The 22,223-nt window shown below is 42.2% G+C and overlaps 1 protein-coding gene across 1 annotated transcript in view; it reads right to left on the bottom strand.

The window, feature by feature from the left end:
• Positions 1 to 7,441: 7,441 nt before the first annotated feature.
• The window catches only part of LOC137432828 (uncharacterized), a 55,307-nt gene continuing 40,525 nt past the window's right edge, over positions 7,442 to 22,223 (bottom strand). Inside the window, exons 6-8 of the mRNA XM_068125068.2 lie at positions 17,149 to 17,248; positions 14,783 to 14,857; positions 7,442 to 7,868 (exon numbers count right to left, since the gene is read on the bottom strand). Of these exons, the coding sequence (XP_067981169.2) occupies positions 7,733 to 7,868; positions 14,783 to 14,857; positions 17,149 to 17,248 (311 nt within the window). The 3' untranslated portion in view covers positions 7,442 to 7,732. The remainder of the gene's footprint in view (positions 7,869 to 14,782; positions 14,858 to 17,148; positions 17,249 to 22,223) is intronic.

Raw genomic sequence — 22,223 nt, 5'->3', positions numbered from 1 at the left:
TCCTCACAGCTCTCTTCAACAACAACAACAACAACAACAACGAGCGCAGGGAGTGCGCGTCCTCACTCCGGCTTGGTAGGAGTGGTGGGAGGACACCAGGCCTTCCCAACGAGCCGCCATTGGCATGTGCTCGACGGGGTTACCAAACAGGGGCTCCCTGTCGGCTCCTCGTCAAGGGCGGAGCCCGGTAACCCCCGCACCCAATGGAAGCGGCGGACCGGCCCCAGTTGGGGCGGAACCAACCAGCCGAGGGCGTGTCACTCCCCGCTGAGCATGCGCAGTGAGAGAGAGGTGACGTCAGATGCGCGCTGAGCTTGGAGCAAGCAAGACGTACCCTCCGAGCGCTGTGAGACCTCCCTGCATCTTTGGACCGTGCTTTATCCTGTCCCCGAGCCAAGGTGCACCTTGTGCCAGCGACCTACCTGTCCATTCCTGCCATCAATCCCCGTGTGAGTCTACCTTGTCCGTTTGTCCGTGGTCTGTCTGGGCATTGATAAGACTGTATTTAAGTGCCCATCTCTTCTGTGTCTTTACCTCACTCTGCCTTGTAATCTACCCCTTTTCTCCACCACTGTAATTATACCCTCCTCCGGAGGTCTTGAGAACTGTACCCCCCTTGCGTCGTTTCATCTTTCCCAGTCGTCGTGTCCTTTCTATCATTGATTTGGCATAGCGCGATTTGGCCAACGTCTGGGTGAATCGGGTGAGTCGGGAAGAAACGGGGAACAACTGTTCGGCCGCGGTTACCTCCGCTCGGTAAATAACATCCAATCCGCGGACCGTAACAATATATATATATATATATATATATATATATATATATATATATATATATATATATATATATATATATATATATATATATATATATATATATATATATATATATATATATATATATATATATATATATATGTATATATAGATATATATATATATAGATATATATATATATATAGATATACTGTATATATATATATATATAGATATATATATAGATATATATATATATATATATATATATATATATATATATATATATATATATATATATATATATATATATATATATATATATGTCCTGGCTTCACGCCTCACCACGCGTCCTTACAGAGTCACGGGCTTGTTTTAGCTGAGAATAATGAATATACCTGAGTTGCTGTTGTCATGATTTACACCAATCACAATACAAACAATTATTTTGCACAAATTTAAGTGTAGTGTTTGTGATATTACATTTTTATTAGCAATTTAAGTTGAAGATTTAGGTTTAAAAAAAAAAAAAATTCAAAAAAACACCCTCAGTACATACATACGGGAGGGGGTAGGAACACACTGGAAGTTTGGGACAATTACACCTCACAACCACGTAATTCAAAACACCTCACCATCACGTAATTCAAAACACCTCACCATCACGTAATTCAAAACACCTCACCACCACGTTATTCAAAACACCTCACCACCACGTAATGCAAAACACCTCACCACCACGTAATTTAAAACACCTCACCACCACGTAATTTAAAACACCTCACCACCACGTTATTCAAAACACCTCACCACCATGAAAATCAAAAGACCTCACCACCACATAATTAAAAACACACCACCACGTAATTAAAAACACCTCACCACCACATTATTAAAAACACCTCACCACCATGTAATTCAAAACATCTCACCACCACGTAATTCAAAACACCTCACCACCATGTAATTCAAAACACCTCACCACCACATAATTCAAAACATCTCACCACAACGTAATTCAAAACACCTCACCACCATGTAATTCAAAACACCTCACCACCACGTTATTAAAAACACCTCACCACCACGTTATTAAAAACACTTAACCACAACGTAATTCAAAACATATCACCACCACGTAATTCAAAACACCTCAACACCACGTAATACAAAACACCTCACCACCATGTAATTTAAAACACCTCACCACCACGAAATTCAAAACACCTCACCACCACAAAATTCAAAACACCTCACCACCACGAAATTCAAAACACCTCACCACCATGTAATTCAAAACACCTCACCACCACATAATTCAAAACAACTCACCACAACGTAATTCAAAACACCTCACCACCACATAATTCAAAACACTTCACCAACACATAATTCAAAACACCTCACCGCCACGTAATTCAAAACACCTCACTGCCACATAATTCAAAACATCTCACCATCACGTAATTCAATACACCTTACCACCACATAATTCAAAACACTTCACCACCACGGAATTCAAAACACCTCACCGCCATGTAATTCAAAACACCTCACCGCCACGTAATTCAAAACACCTCACCGCCATGTAATTCAAAACACCTCACCGCCACGTATTTCAAAACACCTCACCGCCACGTATTTCAAAACACCTTACCACCATGTAATTCAAAACACCTCACCACCATGTAATTCAAAACACCTCACCACCATGTAATTCAAAACACCTCACCACCACGTTATGAAAACACCTCACCACCACGTTATTAAAAACCCCTCACCACCACGTTATTAAAAACACCACACCACCACGTTATTAAAAACACCTCACCACCACGTTATTAAAAACACCTCACCACCACGTTATTAAAAACACCTCACCACCACGTTATTAAAAACACCTCACCACCACGTTATTAAAAACACCTCACCACCAAGTTATTAAAAACACTTCACCACCACGGAAACAGAAGTTTGAGGAAATAGTTCAGTGACAACACAGACACTGCCCAGATATGTAAATACAGACTTGGCATTTAATTTGGAATATTTCTTTTTTCTTGACTTGGGTTTACTTTCTGAACTCGGTATATCAATCTGGTGAGTTTCTTTTACGCTTCGGTGATTTCTATGTTAAAAGAACCATGTCACTGATTGTCTGTCGCAGCAAGAAGTCAATAACAGGATTATATCACAGGTGGTGTGACAAAATGTACGGACAGGTACATTTGACGATTGGCTTCACAATCGGGTATATAAGGGTTGTTGCATTCTGTATTAGTGGAAAAGAACTGCTGCACGTCTACAAAGGTTATTTCCGCTTCCCCTGGAGATGGTCTGTCAACTCAACAATGCTGTTTGTCATTTAGTGGTGGCTTTACGAAATTCCGGCATAAAACAGCGTGCTATTGCTCGGCAGTATGGCATCACTCAAGGTCAGGTGTCAAACATCCTGAAACGAAATGCTCAGAGGGGTGTCCCTACTCCAATACCGAGGTCAGGACGTCCCCGCAGAACCACAAGGAGGGATGATCGCCAGCTGCATCGGTTAGGCCGCAATGGCCGTACCAAGTCAGCTAATTGGCTTCGGGCTGAGTGGCAGCAAATGACAAATGTGCCTGTATCCAGAAGGCTCGTCAACCAACGACTGGTTCAAGCAGGGTATCGTGCCAGGCGTCCCTTGAGAAAGCCACGTCTGACCAGACAACACCGCCAGCGCCAATTGCAGTGGGCCAGAGAACACCGTCAATGGCAGCCAGGACACTGGAATCACGTGATCTTCAGTGACAAGTCTAGATTTCTGGTCTATCGTCAATATGGCCGCGTCCGAGTGCGCAGACAAGTGCATGAAGCCTACAACGAAGATTGTGTAGTGCCAAGAGTCCAAGCTGGAGGTGGTGGGGTGACCGTTTGGGCTGCTTTTCATGCAGGGGGCGAAACTGACCTGGTTGTTCTGAATGGAAACCTGAACCAGTTCAAGCACAGGGCCATTCTGGAAGAAATATTGCTTCCATTTGTTCGTGCAGCCTTTCGAGGAAACTTTGTCTTCCAAGATGACAATGCACGGCCTCATCGTGCTCGCATGATCCAACACTATCTTGCTGACCGTGGTGTAGATCATATGGAGTGGCCTGCCATGTCCCCGGATATGAATCCGATAGAGAACTTGTGGGCAGAATTAACGCGTCAAATCGACAACTTGGACCAGCAGCCTGCCTCTGTGCGTGAATTGCAGCAGGCTATTGTAACTGCATGGCAAGCGATTCCTGTCCAAACCTTGGCAAATCACGTGAACAGCATGCCTCAACGTGTACGTGCTCTCCTGAATGCTCGATTGCTCGTGGGGGTTACACGAAGTACTGAACTGTAATTTTACTGTCCGTAATCCCAGTCGTAATTTAACTTTTGTTTTTGTTAAAAAAATGTTTTTGGTTAATGTGCAAAATAAAGAGATACTTCTGGAAAACGCACAGAAGTTTAACACAGTACTGTCCATGAATTGAGTTCGATATCAGTTTACACCACTTTCAAGGATCAATTTATTTGCTTCGAAATGTCAAATGTGGTTTTTGTTTCTTTTAAAGGTCACATTAACAAAATCTAGAATAATTTCAACATAATTCCAATGAACTTTTGGTTCTAAGTCATCTTGAAAAGTAGGTTCACCCCCACAAAAAAAATATTCCATATTAAATGCCAAGTCTGTATATAGATTGATGACCATACCTGAGTTGCTGTTTCATCATCATAATACAAACAATTATTTTGCACAAATATATTCGTAATATACGTTATATTACATTTTATAAAAAAAATTGAAGTTGAAGATTGAAGTTTTAAAAAAATTAAAAAAATTCACATTTTTTTATTTTTATTTTAAGAAATTCAAAAAATATATCCTAAGGACATACACACGGGAGAGATCGATGCATACCAGGAGTTTGGTACGATTTCAGAAAAGTTTGTGGGAGTAGTTCAGTGACAAGAGTACACAGCACAAAACAAGACAGACACTGCACAGATATATATATATATATATATATATATATACAGTGAACCCTCGTTTATCGCGGGGGTTACGTTCCAGAACCCCCCGCGATAAACGAAAATCCGCGAAGTAGCGACCATATATATATTTTTTTTATATATATATTTTAAAGCATTATGAACTCCCCACACTCTTATTAACCTTTCCCATACTCTTATAAACACTTCCTATACTCTTAAACACTTTTTACACTCTTAAACATACGTAATTTTAACAACATATAAAATTCTAATGGGTACTCACCATTGAAGATACTGTAGCTACCCATGGGTTCCCCAAGCAAGACCAGCATCAGAATCTCCTTGCTCCAGCCGGTGACGTCACCGGCGGGGATTCCCGGCGCGAGAGTGGCTGGTCACGTGACCGCTAAAGCGTGCCGCGCTTTGCGGGTATAATCAGCTACACCTGTTGATCACGTGACCACCGATTCACCGAAGCACGCCACGCTTGAGAGGCGTGGCTTTCGGTTTCTGGTTGTGCTTTATAATGCAGCCCGATAAATGGGCTTTTCAGTGTTCCCGAGTTGGTTTTGAGAATAAATATCTTCTCGGACGAGTTTGTGTCTTGCCCGTCATTTCGTCCGTATCAAGCAAGAGCCCCGGCTCTTCAATACTACAACTTGCGTGATGAAGATGATGATGAATTAGCTGTGCAGTACTGATGACGATGAAGGTGATGACGATGATGAATGTACTGGCGTTTTCCATACGCACGACTCTTTGTCTACCCTTCTACTGTACACTATGTACAGTATTTTATTTCTTGTAATATGTTTTAAATACTGTATTTTTCTTATTTCTTTACGTTTTTTAATTTTTTAGGCTAGAAAATGCTTATTTTACCACAAAAATATTTAAAATAATAGTATATAAAAATACATTTATACCGCAAAATCCCGCGATATAGCGAAAAATCCGCGATATAATTTTACATATACTAGCGAGAAAAAACCGCGATGTACCGAATCCGCGAAAAGTGAACCGCGATATAGCGAGGGATGACTGTATATATATATATATATATTGTTGTGGATTTGAGAATATTGTTGTAAATATCACCCTCTGTAAGTGTAAGGAATTCTTGTAAATATCTCCGTTTTGTGCGTAAAGGTCAAAGGTCGTCCTCTTAGTTAGTCCATATACATGCACGTAGCAAATCATATACCCTTCTAAATAGTTATTTCTTTATTATGTGTATTAGTTTAAGGCTGTGTTTCCCATTAATTGACTCTGCATTGCACCGAATTCAAATAAGATAGATCCCCTTTCAATTCCCCATTTGTCTGCAATTGCCAACTGCATTCGCCCTCCATTGAACACGCGGTCGGTACGGAGAAGAAAGGCGTGTCTCCGCCCTCGTCATCGGAAGGAGGAGTGAGCCAGCCCTTGCCGACCAATCAAGCACGAGGGGTTTGGCTTGAGAGGGCGGAGAAAGAACGATCGGGGAGGTTCGCGAAGATTCAAGGGTGTGGCCTATATAACCCGTCACGTGACGCCCCCACCAGAGATGGGTTCAGATGTGTCAGAGTGAGTCCACCGGTGGTTGTTGCTGAGAGTAAGAGAGAAGGGAGAAGTTCATCAAAAGGAGTTTACCGCAGCTTTGGACAAACCGGAGCTGAACCAACGCCAGTTTTGACCACAGCAGCTTTGAGCGTCGCAAGCGGTTTTCGGCCGCGGCTACAAAGCGATGCCGCCATGCGAACATGCCTGCGGAGGGGCAGCGGCTGCTGACTCCCGGCCCGACCATTCTCCTGCTCCAACTGAACCTTCCTCCTCTTCCAGCCATCCGTGCCATTCATCCCTGCCTTCATTCCCTGTGTAAGTCTGATTGTTGTCCGTCCTCTGTGTTGTCCTGGGGTTTAAGTAAGTCTGTATAAGCTAGTGTTGCACTGTGTCTTCTGATCCTTCCATCCTTCTGTCTTTATTTTCGTATCTTTCCTTCTCCTTGGTTCCTTTGATTGTGTACATAATAGTAGTAATAAATCATATTTGTTCTTCCTACTTTTGCCTTCTTCTTCTTCACATCCGGTCGTCTTTGAGGTTTCCACATTGAACACCTGTGGCGCGATTTTGGCCAACGTTTCGGAATCGGGTCAGTTACTTGCTAATGGTTCGTGCCGCGGCTGCTAATCCGCTCGGCAATTAACATCTTGTCCACGGTCGCGAACGATGTTGCTCACCTGCCTCTCCGGAGGGAGCTTGGGCAACTTCAGGACTCACGTCGGTCAGTCATACACAAGGGGATTAATCCCCCCCTTCTTAAGGGGAAAAAGGCCGACGTCGAGATCCGCAACAATATATATACACACACAATAACCAATTAATCATATTATTCATTGAAATAGATTGTTATGGAATGATATATTTTGTCAACAAAGGTGACAAAGATCACATTAATTTCAGAACGATGGCGTTCAATGGAAACACAATGTCAACACAGAAAGTAATACATCTGGATTTTACCAGTCAGAGTTTGAACTACAAACGTTTAGGGCATGGACAAAAAAGTACACGAACAAGCAAGTGCGCCCAGGGTAACAGGCTCAGTGTGACTCTTAGAGTCTTAGCCACCCCATGCTCAGATATGTCAGGAAAAGGTATTAACTGGTCAAAAATGAAACGCCAATCATGCCAGGCCCACTGCGGTCTGTGAGATAACTTTAATAAATCAGCAAACTAGTTTGTACACGTTTTGTGATTACTCACTTAACTGGACAATATTTTCCTCAACCAATGACCACTGAAAGCGATTTTATTAACCTTGTTTAGTTTTAAATTGTTGAGTATTCGAAGCCTGGTACGGAAATGAAGATAAACAATTATTACACAACCCGAAGCTAATCGTATCAATGTACAACTGGTGATTGAACAACACTTTTTAAGGGAACCTGCTATTGGTCCAGGTAGCTAGTGGGGCCATCAGGTTTCACACTCAGTTCCAAGCAAAGCGATTGCGAGTGCCACCCCTGCACATTGAGGGTCTATGCGAGACCCCAATTTCGGGATGTCGTCTCGGCCCACGACTCTTCATCATCTCGATTCCTTGCACAGCCTTCAGCACCTGGAAGCTGTGAGGAGGCAGAAACATCCTGATGGTTGAGTTGAACACCTCAAATGACCATTATGAAGACTGGAAATCATCCAATCCAATATTTTTACATTCACATTTCCTCGGGCAATTAATCGCTTGGCATTGTGATGCAATTTTAAAAAAACCACCTTTAGAGGCCATTTTTCCCCGCAAAGCGGGGGTTGGCCTTTTTCGGGAACCGTGGTTGTTGTTGTTTTTCGGTCCCCTTTTTGAAGCAATGTTTTACGGCCGGATGCCCTTCCTGACGCCAACCCTTTTTGCCGCCTTTAACGACAAACAGGGAATTACCAGTGAACTGGTACTCAATTAGCCGACCTCGGAAGGATGACAGGCTGAGTCAACCCCCCTGGCGTTAATTCAGCAATTGATGGTACTAATTTTCCAGGGGACGTTTCCTTATCCAAAACTCGATGGTATTCATAGAATACTTACCCTGCGCAGTCAACTTGGTGTGAGCCAACTCTTCTATTTTTGAACGTTTCTTTTTTTTGATCCAATATGGCTGCCAGACCACGTGAGCGATGACATCATAAATTTATATTCTCTAAATAATTTTCGCATAGATCATGCTAAATAAATTTCAAACAGATCAGACTAAGCGTTGTCTGTCGAATTATGACGTCATAATTATGGCACCAACGACGTCATCGTTAACAACACCTATTCCCCATATGGAGTTCTTTACAATGAGCCACGTTTCAATTTTTAAAATGCTGACACGGCACGCACTTTACTTTACTGAAATGCAGACACAAATGTTATATTTTCGTCAAAAATTGTCGGAATTTCACCAAATTTGTTTTGGTCGTGTGTTAATATACCTCAGCGATTGACAAATCTGAAATCAGAATTTTATTTGAGGTCAAAATGACCCCGTGAGGTCGCTCCGTACTTTGCCTGCCAAATGAAATATGTCATACAAAAGGGTGTTCAAAAATGTTTATGAATCAAATACTGTACTTACAATAGTCCAAGTTTTTCTGAACTTTTCAATGCAGTACTGTATATATCTAGTGTATAAAAAAGAAAGTTTGTTTGTGTAATTGTTCGTTCATGCATTCAGACCCTGCAGGAACCAGTTCAACCAAACTTTTTATGGCCTCCTTTCTTCCAGAGGATGGTGGAGGGCTATGTTTGGAGAAACAAGGTGCAGCCGGGCTTGGATCAGCTACGTGGAGGATCTGGACAAAATATGGCTGCCAAGCCACCATGTGACCGATGACGTCATGAGTTTTTTTTTTCTTGAGCAATTTAAACCTAGATCACGCTCAATAAATTTCATACTGATTGGATCAAGCATGCTACATGTCGATTTATGGCATCATAATGAAGGCACCTAAGACATGATCAACAACATATGTTATTCCCCATGGGGAGTACTTTACAATGAGCCAGCTTACAATTTTGTTCCATGGAGCGGTTTCAGAGATATGGAGGTGCAAAGATTTTCGGTTTTTCCAAGATGGCGCCCGTACCACGTGACATATGACATCATAATTATCATTTAAATTTTCTAGAGGACGAGGTGCTGCATTGGTGAAATTTTTATGTCAATTGGATCAACAGTTGCAGAGAAAACGAATTTTAAAGGGAATAAACCCCACAAAATGCCGGCGGAAGGGACATACATACATACACCAGGACGGACAAACAAACAAACTGTTCCAGACGGCATTGTCCTAAGGGCTACGCCGTAAAAACATTGGAAAAGAAATATCAGATAATTGGCCTTCAGGCTTTGATCGGGTCTTGTATTAATACACTGCCTGCATTTTTTCCGGGAACAATCGAGTAATATGTTTTGTGAAGATCATATGTTGAGGTTGCATGTAGTGATTTGTTATCAACAACACAAATGTAGTTATCATAGTGTTAATACGTGCACCTGTTATAAAACAAGTACAAAAAGTTTTAATTAAAACAAAAGCCGCGTCGATGTTACACAATGCCTAGATGCAGCTGTGCCTATAACATCGATGTTATAGGCACAGGACATTCCTATTGATTCGATTACTTGATGTTATTTTTGTGCAAAGTGAAAATATATCTCGGCAATTTCCCGTGTGTGGCGACGAATTTTAAATATATCTCGGCATTTTCCCGTCTGTTATTTCAGGCGGTGTATGACTGACCATGCCGCGATTTAAAAAATATATATCTCGGCAATTTCCTGTGTGTGGCGACACGTGAACGAAGCTATGCTCCTCTCTCCACATTATTGTGACGACGTATAAATTAAATATTTCATCGTGACGATTGTCATCAAATGGACGAATTTTTAATATATCTCGGCATTTTCCCGTCTGTTATTTCAGGCGGTGTATGACTGACCATGCCGCGATTTAAACAAAATATATATATCTCGGCATTTTCCCGTTTGTTATTTCGGGCGGTGTATGACTGACCATGCCGCGATTTAAAAAATATATATCTCGGCAATTTCCTGTGTGTGGCGACACGTGAACAAAGCTATGCTCCTCTCTCCACATTATTGTGACGACGTATAAATTAAATATTTCATCGTGACGATTGTCATCAAATGGACGAATTTTTAATATATCTCGGCATTTTCCCGTCTGTTATTTCGGGCGGTGTATGACTGACCATGCCGCGATTTAAACAAAATATATATATCTCGGCATTTTCCCGTTTGTTATTTCGGGCGGTGTATGACTGACCATGCTGCGATTTAAAAAATATATTTCTCAATGGACTTGAAGTTACAGGCCTTTGAGAATTCATTTCGTTCTATAAGGGGCAACTTTCATCGGATTTTCTTCCCGTTTTTTTTCAACCGAGTCTAAAACTATGTTAGCGACTGTGAAAAATGAAATGATATATCGAATTTGATTTGAAATAAAACTGTGTGAGAGAGGAAGACACCACGGGCCTACAAAACAGGCCTCAAAGCTATGCGAGTTCATAAAATGGTGGATATTTGTTTATATGAAGCCTCTCCCAGAATGGGTGGAGCTATGGTTCCCAGAATGGGTGGAGCTTTGAGGTTTTGTCTTCTCTGCAAGAACAAGAAGAAGAAGAAGAAGAGCAACAACAGCAGAGGGCACTCTATGACCAGCGTCTGCGACGCGGCTAAAAAGATTGCTTTACACAGGTTTATTGTAACACTTCCGTGTTCAGGCCTGGATTGAGTATGTTATTTTACCCTGCCTGGGATTTTCCTGGGAGCGATTGAGTATTATGTTTTGTGAAGATTGTCGTATGTTGAGGTTGTATATAGTGATTTGTTCTCAACAACACATATTCAATTATTATTTAATAATGTTTCACAAGCGTCTGTTACTAAAAAGATTGCTTTACACAGGTTTATTATAACACCTCTGTCCTCAGAGTTCAGGCCTCGAGTATGTTTTTATACATTGCCTGCGTTTTTTTGCGGGAGTGATCGAGTAATATGTTTTGTGATTGTCACGATGGAAATATTTAAATACACATTTCATTGAATTTCCTGGGCAACGTCAGCTACTTCAAGTAGTAATGGATATATGGCTGCCAGGATGGCCTAGGCCCTAGAGGTACGCACGCTCTCTTCTAAGCTGGAATGCCTGGGTTAGAATTTCAGTCCAGCTATAAAAAGTCAATGTAAATATCCGACAGTGTCCTTAAGAAACAGTAGGTGAGCTCTCGCTGGCACCATGGCCAAATTTCCTCCCCTAACTACTGCTGGGAAGGCAATGGCGGACGATTTAGTATAACCCTTGCCATGAAACGGCTTCAGCAGTACCGACGTGAAGTAGTAGAGTGTGGAACATCAGAATCACATGAGAATAGAAATATGTCGTTTGTAAGGAAAAAAAATTCTTACTATAATCATATCCATGAGGTACTTGTGGATGAAAAATAAAAAGTTGGTGTTTCTTGGACTATTGTGAGTTTGTCCTGATTATGTTTTGAAGGAAAATCATATCTAATACATTGCTAGAAGAAAGTGTTGCAAGTGTTGCTCTTTATGTTTTCATCCCATTACCCATGTTTAACCATACCTTTTTGTGGTGTATTGTCTAATTCATATATCTGTGAGTGTCTGGCATTTCGCTGAGGCCTCAGCTAGTCAGCAAGCAAAATATATCTCTGCTCTCGCACCACGTGCCTCGTTGTGCTTTCTTTATCCCGTGTTGTCCTTTCACCTTCCTGAACTTCATTTTATCTCCTAGTTTGAAATGCTGGGTTGAATCTTTTTTTTTTCACTCATCATGAGCTCATTCTGCCTGTATTTCCTTCCTTCATTCATTCTTTATCCATTCCTTTTCTCAATACCTTAAAATGGGATATTGATTGAATTAATTGCTTCTTACTTTAAAAGCTTTTAATAATAATAATAAAAAATGCTCACTTTCCTTATTGTTCCACCATGAGCATCCCACATGTTATCTTTCATTACAACATATTCCTCTTCTACACAAGGCACATTTTCTAAACCTGTCTCATAAAAAATGTTTGGTCCATTGAACTCCACCCCTCCCCCCACCCCCCAACCCCTCCCACTCGACCTACAGCATGACTTTACAACTCCCTTCAACAACAACTAGTTTATGCCCTGCCACGCCCCCTCATAGTATCTACCCTGCCCGCTGCCTCCAATTTCCTTGCCACCCTGCCCCCTCCCAGATTCCCTGCCCCTCTCCTAGCTTCCTACTTCCTTTCTACAATTAGGCACCCTGCCAACAACGCGTCCGCCCCTGTCCCTAACTGTGTGGACCTCAAACATCCGAGGCATCTGCTCCAACTTAACATCTTTCAATCCAGGCCACTGCTGATAAGTCGGGCATCATTTGTTTAACAGAATCCATCACCATGCCTTGAAACAACTCTATTTCTTTTCCTGGAAGGCAAGTCCGACTGAAGGCAACCTCAGATCGCTCTATAAACCCTGCAACAAGTGTGTGTCTACTCTCAGGAGAGCCAGAAAACATCTGGTCAACCTCAAGATTGAACTGCTAAAGTTGTCTTCTTCTTCAAAAACCTGGTGGCACCTTGTGAGGTCTGTCTCTGGAGTATGCTGGCAACACAGTTGACTCTGCTCATGAGAAAGTTGAATGCCTCAATTCTGTGTTTGCTTCCAAATCTTGTCCCCAAACCCTTGGTTTCTGTACCCACCCTACCCAGTCGCACCCAACTGCTCCTGGACTCTCTTTTTCACACGAGATTCTGATGAGGAGAGGTTTCTGACAACCCTCGACCCTGCAACTGGCCCAGACGACATCAGCGCACATGTACTATGAACCTGCTCTGCTGTCCTTGCACAACCTCTTTCTGGTCTGTTCACCCTAACATTTGCCTTAGGTCATCCTCTAACTGCTTGGAAGTCAGCCAACATCATTGCTTTAGAATTTAGATAGTCAAGGTACAAAAACCGATCCCCTTAACTACTGGTCATGGAATCCATCATTGTAGTTGACGTCAAATAAATCCATCATCGCTGTTTTCTTACTTGCCCCCATTCTACGTCCATTGACCCTTTGCCTACTGTTCTGCTCTTCTATGAGCCTCAACACCTGAATGCTTTATCAACTCCTAAAGATAGCTATTTCTCACATACTTTATCAACTTTATAATATTCAGTATTCATTTTTTCCATTGCAGATTAATATGAACTTAAACTTAAAAGATTTGCAATATAACTTTTCAAAGGACAGGCAGCAGCCCCTCCCTCTCTTCAGACCATAACAAAATCACAAGCTGGTCAAACACATGGAATATGTCTTTTAATCCTGACAAATCTCACACTCTCACTATCTCTCTCCAAAAGGATCGTCTGGCAAAACCTCCTATCAACTTTTAAAACAATCTTCTTGAGAAAGTTCAGTCACTAAAACTCCTGGGTATCACCATTAGCCATGATCTTTCTTGGAAAGACCACATTTCAAAGATGGCCTTCAAAGCCAGTCGCCGGATTGGCATCCTCCATCGTACAAAGTCCTTCCTTGGCACACCTGAACTCCGATCAACCTACAAGGCCTTCATCCTCAGCTTGATGGAGTTCTGCTCTTCCCTCTGGGCTGGCTCCCCTACTTTACAGCTTACTCGGCTTGACTCCGTGGAAACCATGGCCTTCAAGAACATTGGAATCTCCCACATTGAAGCTGAGTTTATGGGGCTATCACTTTCCCATCGCAGATAGGTCGGTGGTCTCTCTGTCTTCTGCTGCCTCCTTTCCTATCTTGTGCCCTCTGCTCTTTCTGTGCTTTGTCCCACCCAGGTTTCTTCTGGGCACACACGATCCATCAACCACTTCTGGTGAAACTACCTAAATCTAGGATCACTGCTCACCTCTACTTATTCGTTCCTCATTTTGCCGCCTGTGGAACAAACTTCCACATTTCTTTAATCTCGTTCTTCCCTCCAGGTCTTCAAGATAGCTGTTCACCACAGTCTCCGATCATCTCCAATCCAAAACCATGTTATTTTCTTCCCCTTCGAAACCACCATCACCCACCCTCCCCTTCCCCTCAACGTTTCCAGTTTGTCCTTCCTGAGAGTTTGCTCCTGTATCCATTTCATGCACCCCTTGCATCTTTCCTTACCCCTAATTCTTAACCGCATCCCTTGTTTGTCCATCTTCCTCTATTTTGTCCCTCGGCCTTGCTGTTGGCGATACCCCCTCTCTTTCTGCTGTTCCTTTTGTTCTGTTATGTCCTCATCCGTTCTGTGTTTTCGGTCTTCCACGAGCCTTGACTTTTTTGTTACCAAAAAAAAATAGAATAAAGTTCTCATGGATAATACACACCCCAAATTTTGATCAGATATTTCTGGGGGAAAAGTTCTGCTTATACACGAGTGATTACATTACCATAAGTTTGAATACCCCATGTAAGGGGTATTCTGTCGAACGATATCACATCCTCCATGTATGTTAACCAGCCGAAGACTCACTTAAGCTTGGACAGTTCTTGCCTCAATGTTCGGACAGTCTGTGTGGAGTCCTTGTACTGAGGGGCTTTATAACGCCTGAAAGAAAAGATGATATTTTGGATGATGGCAAATGCAAATCTGTACCTGTTATTTATCACCTACTTTTCATCTAGCCTTACATTCTCACTATGTAATGACGATCATGCTAAATATACATTACCCACAACACAGCAACCCCACATCGTACATAATGCAGGTATTGCTCATTATACAGTTAACACCTAATAATTTGACTCGCGTGTCCACAAACACTGGACTCTTTTCAAAAAACACCCATGTTCTTTAACATCCTAAATGTGAATGGTCCCAAGTAACATAAGCTTTTGTGATATATCATAATAGACAGCTCAATGGAAAGCATTCCACCAACGAAGCTATCCTGCCATATATGTTTTACTCAAAGTCATTCTTGCATCAGTTTTAAGATCATATAAAGGTTTATCCTCGTTATTTTGTCCTGGATTTAAACATACCAACATTGTAAACAAAACTAGAAAATATAATTTGACGTGAATGTGTCTGGATATACAGTGCATTCAGAAAGTATTCAGACCCCTTCACTTTTTTCACATTTTGTTATGTTGCAGCCTCATGCTGAAATCGTTTAAATTCATTTTTTCCCTCATCAATCTGCACTCAATACCCCATAATGACAAAGAGAAAACAGGATTTTAGAAAGTTTTGCAAATTTATGAAAAATAAAAAACTGAAATATCACATTGACTTAAGTATTCATACCCTTTGCTATGACACTTGAAATTTAGCTAAGGTGCCTCCCATTTCTCTTGATCATCTTTGTGATGTTTCTACACCTTGATTGGAGTCCACCTGTGGTAAATTCAATTGATTGGACATGATTTGGAAAGGCATACACCTGTCTATATGAGGTCTCACAGCTGACAATGCATATCAGAGCAAAAACCAAGCCATGAGGTCGAAGGAACTGCCTGCAGAGCTCAGAGACAGGATTGTGTCGAGGCACAGATCTAGGGAAGCCTACAAAAAATTTTCTGCTGCATTGAAGGTTCCCAAGAGCACAGTGGCCTCCATAATTCTTAAATGGAAGAAGTTTGGAACAACCAGGACACTTCCTTTCTCCCTGTGGTTTTACAATATATAACAAGCCGGCCATGAAAACCCACGTCTTTAACCAACAACAGCAACAACTGACATAACTGCCGACAGAAACTCGAACATTCCCGAGCAGAGCCGAACGTTCTTGATAGACAAGTAAACCCCACCCCACCAACCAACTAAGGAAAAAGGCCACACCCCGAAGATCGTCATTGGTCGAGCCCAACCATGGGGTGATTCAGTGGAACTCGGCGATTGGTCAGGGTGACGTCATCGAGAAACTTCGAGAACGGAGCAGGAAGAATCTCTCTCTCTCTCGTGCTGGCTATCATACTGGGGCCGACTTTTGTCTCTGGCTCTCGGCTGCGGCTGGCTCGTGTGCGCTTTTTGGGAAGGACTGCTCGGAGCTCAGAGAACTTTCTCATCGTTGGTGTTTTGATGGTGGTGTATCATGTTTGTTGTCTCATGTGACGGTGGTGTTTTTTGGGAGAGCTGGAGCACGTTTTGGAGGGAGACAAGAGCAAAAGAGGACCGGCCGCACAAACCCCCTCAAGTTCGTGGCGACGCGGAGAATAGTTTCACGCCATCTTGTGCGTTTCCTGCGTGAGCGGCTTCGAGCCGCCTTGTGCTGCCAACTTAATTTGGTGCTCTTGTTGGAGCAAAGCTGAGTGCCGGCCGGCTTAAAAACATTATATTTTCATGGTCTTTCCCCTTGTCTGTTTTCGTGACTGAGTGGAGACGTCTCACCATAGGAAATATTCAGAGCAAAAAGGAAGACTTCCGTTGAACTCAAAGAAGACTAAGAAGAAGACCTGTTGGTCGAAAGCTTGTCGAAAATAAAACATCGACCGTCTTGAAGCTATGTCCGCTTTTTATTTAATTTCTTCCGATTATTTATTTAATGCAATTGAGGCACCCTGCTCGTATTGTGAAGTTTCTGCTATTCTTCACAGTTATATATCCATATATATATATATATATATATATATATATATATATATATATATATATATATATATATATATGTATATATATATATATATACATACATATATATATATATATATATATATATATATATATATATAATTTTTTATTTTTTTTAAGTGTACTATGGCTGAGTATGATCAGCATTAAACAGCATTGTGCAGCATTAAACCTGAAAGTGTAACAAATATGCTGCAATCGTAACAGTTGACTTTTATGAGATTCTCTGATGACAGAAAGATATGGTGTTTCATGAAATCAATTACGTTACAGCTTGTTCTCGACCATAATTCATTGTTGGCTCCTGACGTTTCTTGCTCCAGGTTTCACCCTTGCTACATGAATCTGCGAAGGTTACTATGTCATCTGGAGGAAAAAAACATATCACCATACATCAGCATCAAACTAGTGGTATTCAGAAGGTGAAAATAGTTTCCTTACATAGCAATACCAAGAAAGAAAATAGTACTCAAGAAATGGCAATAGATAATGGTTGTATTCATTGTTAGTAAAAGCCTGAAGGTGGTTACATTGATGCAGTGTTCTGGCTTAAAAAACAAGTTTTCTTATTCTGTTTCAAACAACCTGATCACCCTTATGTGATGATGGCATTATGCTTCTCAGAATGTAAAAAGAGAAGATAACAAAAATGATGACTTCATTTCATAAACTTAAAACTAAATGAGATTAAAGAGATCAAAAATGATCATAATACCTTAAGAAATAAAAAATAAGACAAATGGGTTACTTGATTTGAGTCTGGTGCTGCATCGAGGTTTGAAAAAAATATTAGCATATACAATGGCCAACATGTTTACTCCCACCCACTATTTACACACGAACCAATGGAGATTTGTCTAACCAATGGAGAAAAGATGATCGGGCAGTTTGAGATCTCTGCGCACATAGGCGCCTCATTCACTCCGGGGAAACGAGATAAGAAAGAGGGTTAGACAGAAACAGATGAAGAAGGCAGGGTTTGTTGGTCACCCCTTGCTCACCCGATGTAAGCCTGCAGGCTTACATTGGTACCAACATGAAAGAGGAGAGGGGGAGAAAGAATAGAGGTAATGATATGGTGCACCATTTGGTGAGAAGTGTGCATGAATGCTCATGGTGCAACAGAGGAAATCGTGAATGCGAGTCAGTAACTCAGCCCTGAACAGGTCGAGGGTGTAATTATTGAATGTTCTCGTGCATTCAAAGTGAACACATTATAAATAGGGATAGAGTGTGAGTCAATGTGTCAGCCGTCAGACATATAAACCGCCTTTAGAGGCCATTTTTCCCCGCAAAGCGGGGGTTGGCCTTTTTCGGGAACCGTGGTTGTTGTTGTTTTTTGGTCCCCTTTTTGAAGCAATGTTTTACGGCCGGATGCCCTTCCTGACGCCAACCCTTTTTGCCGCCTTTAACGACAAACAGGGAATTACCAGTGAACTGGTACTCAATTAGCCGACCTCGGAAGGATGACAGGCTGAGTCAACCCCCCTGGCGTTAATTCAGCGATCGACCGGGATTCGAACCCAGGATCCTAGGATCCTAAGCCGGCACCCTAGCCGCTAGCCCAACACCAGGGACTGCAGACATGTCCAGGTAAAATCGCCGCGGCTTGTCAGCTCTTGCTCCGTGGAACAAGCTCATTCATTTCCATAGCGGCTCGCTCTCGAGAGTTCCGCTCAACTATGGGATGTTCTTTGGATGTATACCAGCCCTGAGGCATGAAATTCTCCGGCTTTATAAAGCCTCTGGGAGAGGTGTGGTTCAGGGACTCGGCCGCTCTTGGTGCAGCTTCAACAAAGCTGAGGCTGCTTCCTGAATGGTACGCTCTTGTTGCCATGCGGCGCTCATTGGTCGAGCCCATGGTCCTGCAATGGGGTTGACAGACAACCCTGCCCGTATGTGGTGCTTTGTTCTGCCGCTTCTTGCCGTTGAGGAGGTTCCCATCCCCGATGTGCGTCACTTTATGCTGTTGGCTGTTGGATTTGTAATAGATTGTAATATCGGTTTTCTAAAGTGTAATGTTGCGCATTGCAAAGTTTGTATGGATGTGCTGCAAAGAGGTCTAGGGAAAAGGAGAGAGAGCGAGAGAGGGGAGGGGATAGAAAGAGAGGGAGAGAGATAAGAAGAGAGCGGATTTAGAGAAAAAAAAGAATTATAAAGGGTGTTCATACAAACACAAAGCATTTCCCTGTCCACTGATACAAGAGGAGAAGTAATCTAACTAATTAAAATACTATGGAATACATTTAAATTCCAGGGTTCCCTCATGTGTTGTATGTGCCTCCCTGGGATCCTCCAAAACCGTAACAATATTGTACTTGGGAGATTTATGTGTTGTATGTGTTGCAAGATAAGGGATGGCAGGATATAACTTTTAACTTTTCCGTGAAGGATGCTTTATGCAACTGGGCCCTGCTCCTGTACCGGGCCCTGCTGAAATTATATACTGCATTATTGTTGAATCATTTGTTTTGGAACATTGTATTTTATTTCCCATCATTAAGGTTTGGCGAGCCACATCTGATAGTCTACAGATGTAATTTGATGATACTTTGAGTGGTTACGTGATGCAGAAGAGTTGTTTGTTTCTGTTGTTGACGCTTTCTTTAATGCCCACATTGAATTAATTGAGTTACCATGCATTTCTTGCAGGTTCGGATTTTGCTTGTAAGGCTGAAACAACTCTGCTTGAGGATGGAGTGTTCTATTTCAGAAGGGAAATTATTTATCTTTGTTGTTCAACCAACGTTTTTAAGGAGTTTAAGGATCTCCCTCTCACTATAGCAATATGGGCTGACACAGGAGCTCTGCCCCTTTACTGCAGACAGACAATGATATTGTCTCTTTCTAATGTTGTCTCTCTCTCCAATGACGGAACAAGAGCTGTTTGCATGAGGTGAGCTGGTAGGTGAATGAATGAAAAAATGATAGTTCTCAAAGTCTCATTTTAACCTCTCAACAGATCGACAACAGAGTCTTGAAGCCCATTCAAAAAGTGTTCTTTAAGAGCGGGATCAGCGTCTGGCATCCGGGCATGATCTCATCTGACAATGCGCTGTATGCTCTCCTGCAAGGAGTATGCTTCATGCTGGCAAGATCACTTGTTTTAAAAGCCCCGGGAAGTGGAAAATGTGAGTTGGCCTCAACTAGTGGGTCTCGGGAAATAAACAACACACAAGGCCGACTGATGAAGACGGCCAAGTGCCGAGGAGGAAGTGCCTATTCAGATGAATGACGGTGCCTCAACTGCCTCATGGATTACTCAACGATCGTCATAGTACTGTTGTAAGAATTGGATTTCTCACCGGAGGCATGAGAGGCACAGAGCGTTGGTGCTGCCAAAGCAGTTTCGTGGCAAGGGGTTATCAGGGTATAGTGTGGGATTTGCCCCAGGTAAGGAAATCCATGAGCTGGAAACATCCCAGAATCCTTTGGGTTGTTCGCTGTCATCCTTGATAATGGATATCTCTGTGGTAATACATAGGTTAAGTCATTGAGGCAGCACTCCTGTATTTAAACGAATGGACTGCTGCAGGGGTATGGCCTGATCATCTACAAGTGACATACAACGCTCACTCGTCAGAGGGCTTTTAACGATCAACAAATCACCTGCTCCTATACTATCTTGGGTTTATATCAGATTAAATTATCGACTGCATTATTGTCGAATCCTTCATTTTGGTACATTGTAATTTATTTTAGTATTGAGAGAGTATTGGCAGGACATCACAGAGGGTGATTATGACGTGGTTGTGAGTACTGGGCTGCTGGGACAGAGTCTGGTCCTCATGAAACCTTGCTACCAAGCTCCATGGAGCAGCATATCCACCAGGGATGGCTGAAGAACTCCTCCCCACCCTCACCACGACTTCACCTTCTCTTTTAAGAAGCTTTAAACCCTTTTTATTTTTGCTCATTAAAGACCAGTGACAAAGCAGAGAAGGCTGACAGTTGAGCAGTGAAACAACTTTCCCCACTAAGGTTTACAGGGAGGCCAAACCCATGATGAGGGCAACGAGGATGTTTTCAAGTGGTCGTTTTTTCAGGAATGGTTGATTAATAGTAATAAGTATTCAAAGTCCTTTTTTAAAAAGTTTATAATGAAATCTAAATTTATTCAGCAATCTAATGCATGCAAAGTCCTCATTCCCCTCCCCCAAAGCCTCAACTTCCTTTCCCAATGCTGTCCCTTCTCTGTCACCCATCCCACTCCAACTCTCTGACCCCCACTCCACCTTTCTTCTTCAAGACCTCAACCCCCTCCCTCCCAGATCCACAGCTCCTCCTCTCTTCTTCAAGTCCTCAACCATCCTCCCCCACCCCAAAAGCCTCAACCCCACTTTGAAAACTCTGTTCCTTCTCTGCCCCTCCCACTCCAACACTTTCTCCTCCACTCCCCCTTTCTTATTCAAGTCCTCAACCACTCTCCCCTCAAAGCCTCACCCCTCCCCCACTCTCGACTTTGGAAAAACACCTTGGAAGAACTCCATTGAAGCTGCAGGAAGGGTCTTGTTATTAACCATTGTGGGGTATATATACTACAGTAGATCTTTGATCAGGTGCTTTAGTCGACGTGATAAGCACAGACTGATGTCCGGATTCCTCCAAATTGCTTTCATTTTAGTGTTAAACAGCATTAGCAACCATTTAAAAACGGTAATTACGTGTTTGTGGTATATAATATTTTTACTTTTGGTAGCGACGGTTGCTCCAACGAAAACGCCATGACAAGCTGTTTATACACATTAACACGGCGTTTGGCCAAGGAAGCGCCCCTCGGGGAGGTGGGATCAGGGCCGCCGAGAAGGGGGGTGACCACCCCAGGGCCCGGACCTAATAGGGGCCCGTAATTATTCTTTCCTTTATTTGTTTCATTATGGGAGTATCATTATAAATATAATTGCATTTCCATGGGGAGTATTATGCTATTGCCACCATCTCACATATAATAAACTACTGTGGAAAGAAGTTATATAATGATAATCGCGGAATTGACGTAATGACGTAAATGAACACGTGAGTGTTGGCCAAACCCCATCCGGATGAAATGGTTTATAAACGAATCCGCATCTATACTACAAAAGCCGTGTGCATGTGTGTGTATGTGTGTGTCTGTGTGTTTATGTGTGTTTGTTTGTATGTATGTGTGTGTGTATGTATGTGTGTATGTTTATGTATGTGTGCATCTGTGTGTATGTGTGTTTGTGTGTGTCTGTATGTGTGTTTATGTGTGTGTGTGTGTGTGTGTGTGTGTATGTTTATGTATGTGTACGTCTGTGTGTATGTTTATGTGTGTGTGTGTGTGCGTGTGTGTGTGTATGTTTATGTATGTGTGCGTCTG

The sequence above is a fragment of the Myxine glutinosa genome, chromosome 8 (genome assembly GCF_964187855.1).
Source record: "Myxine glutinosa chromosome 8, kmMyxGlut1.1, whole genome shotgun sequence".
Classification (NCBI taxonomy): Eukaryota; Metazoa; Chordata; class Myxini; order Myxiniformes; family Myxinidae; genus Myxine; species Myxine glutinosa.
Note: the sequence above shows the minus strand (reverse complement) of the source record. Positions and strands in the feature narration are given on the sequence as shown.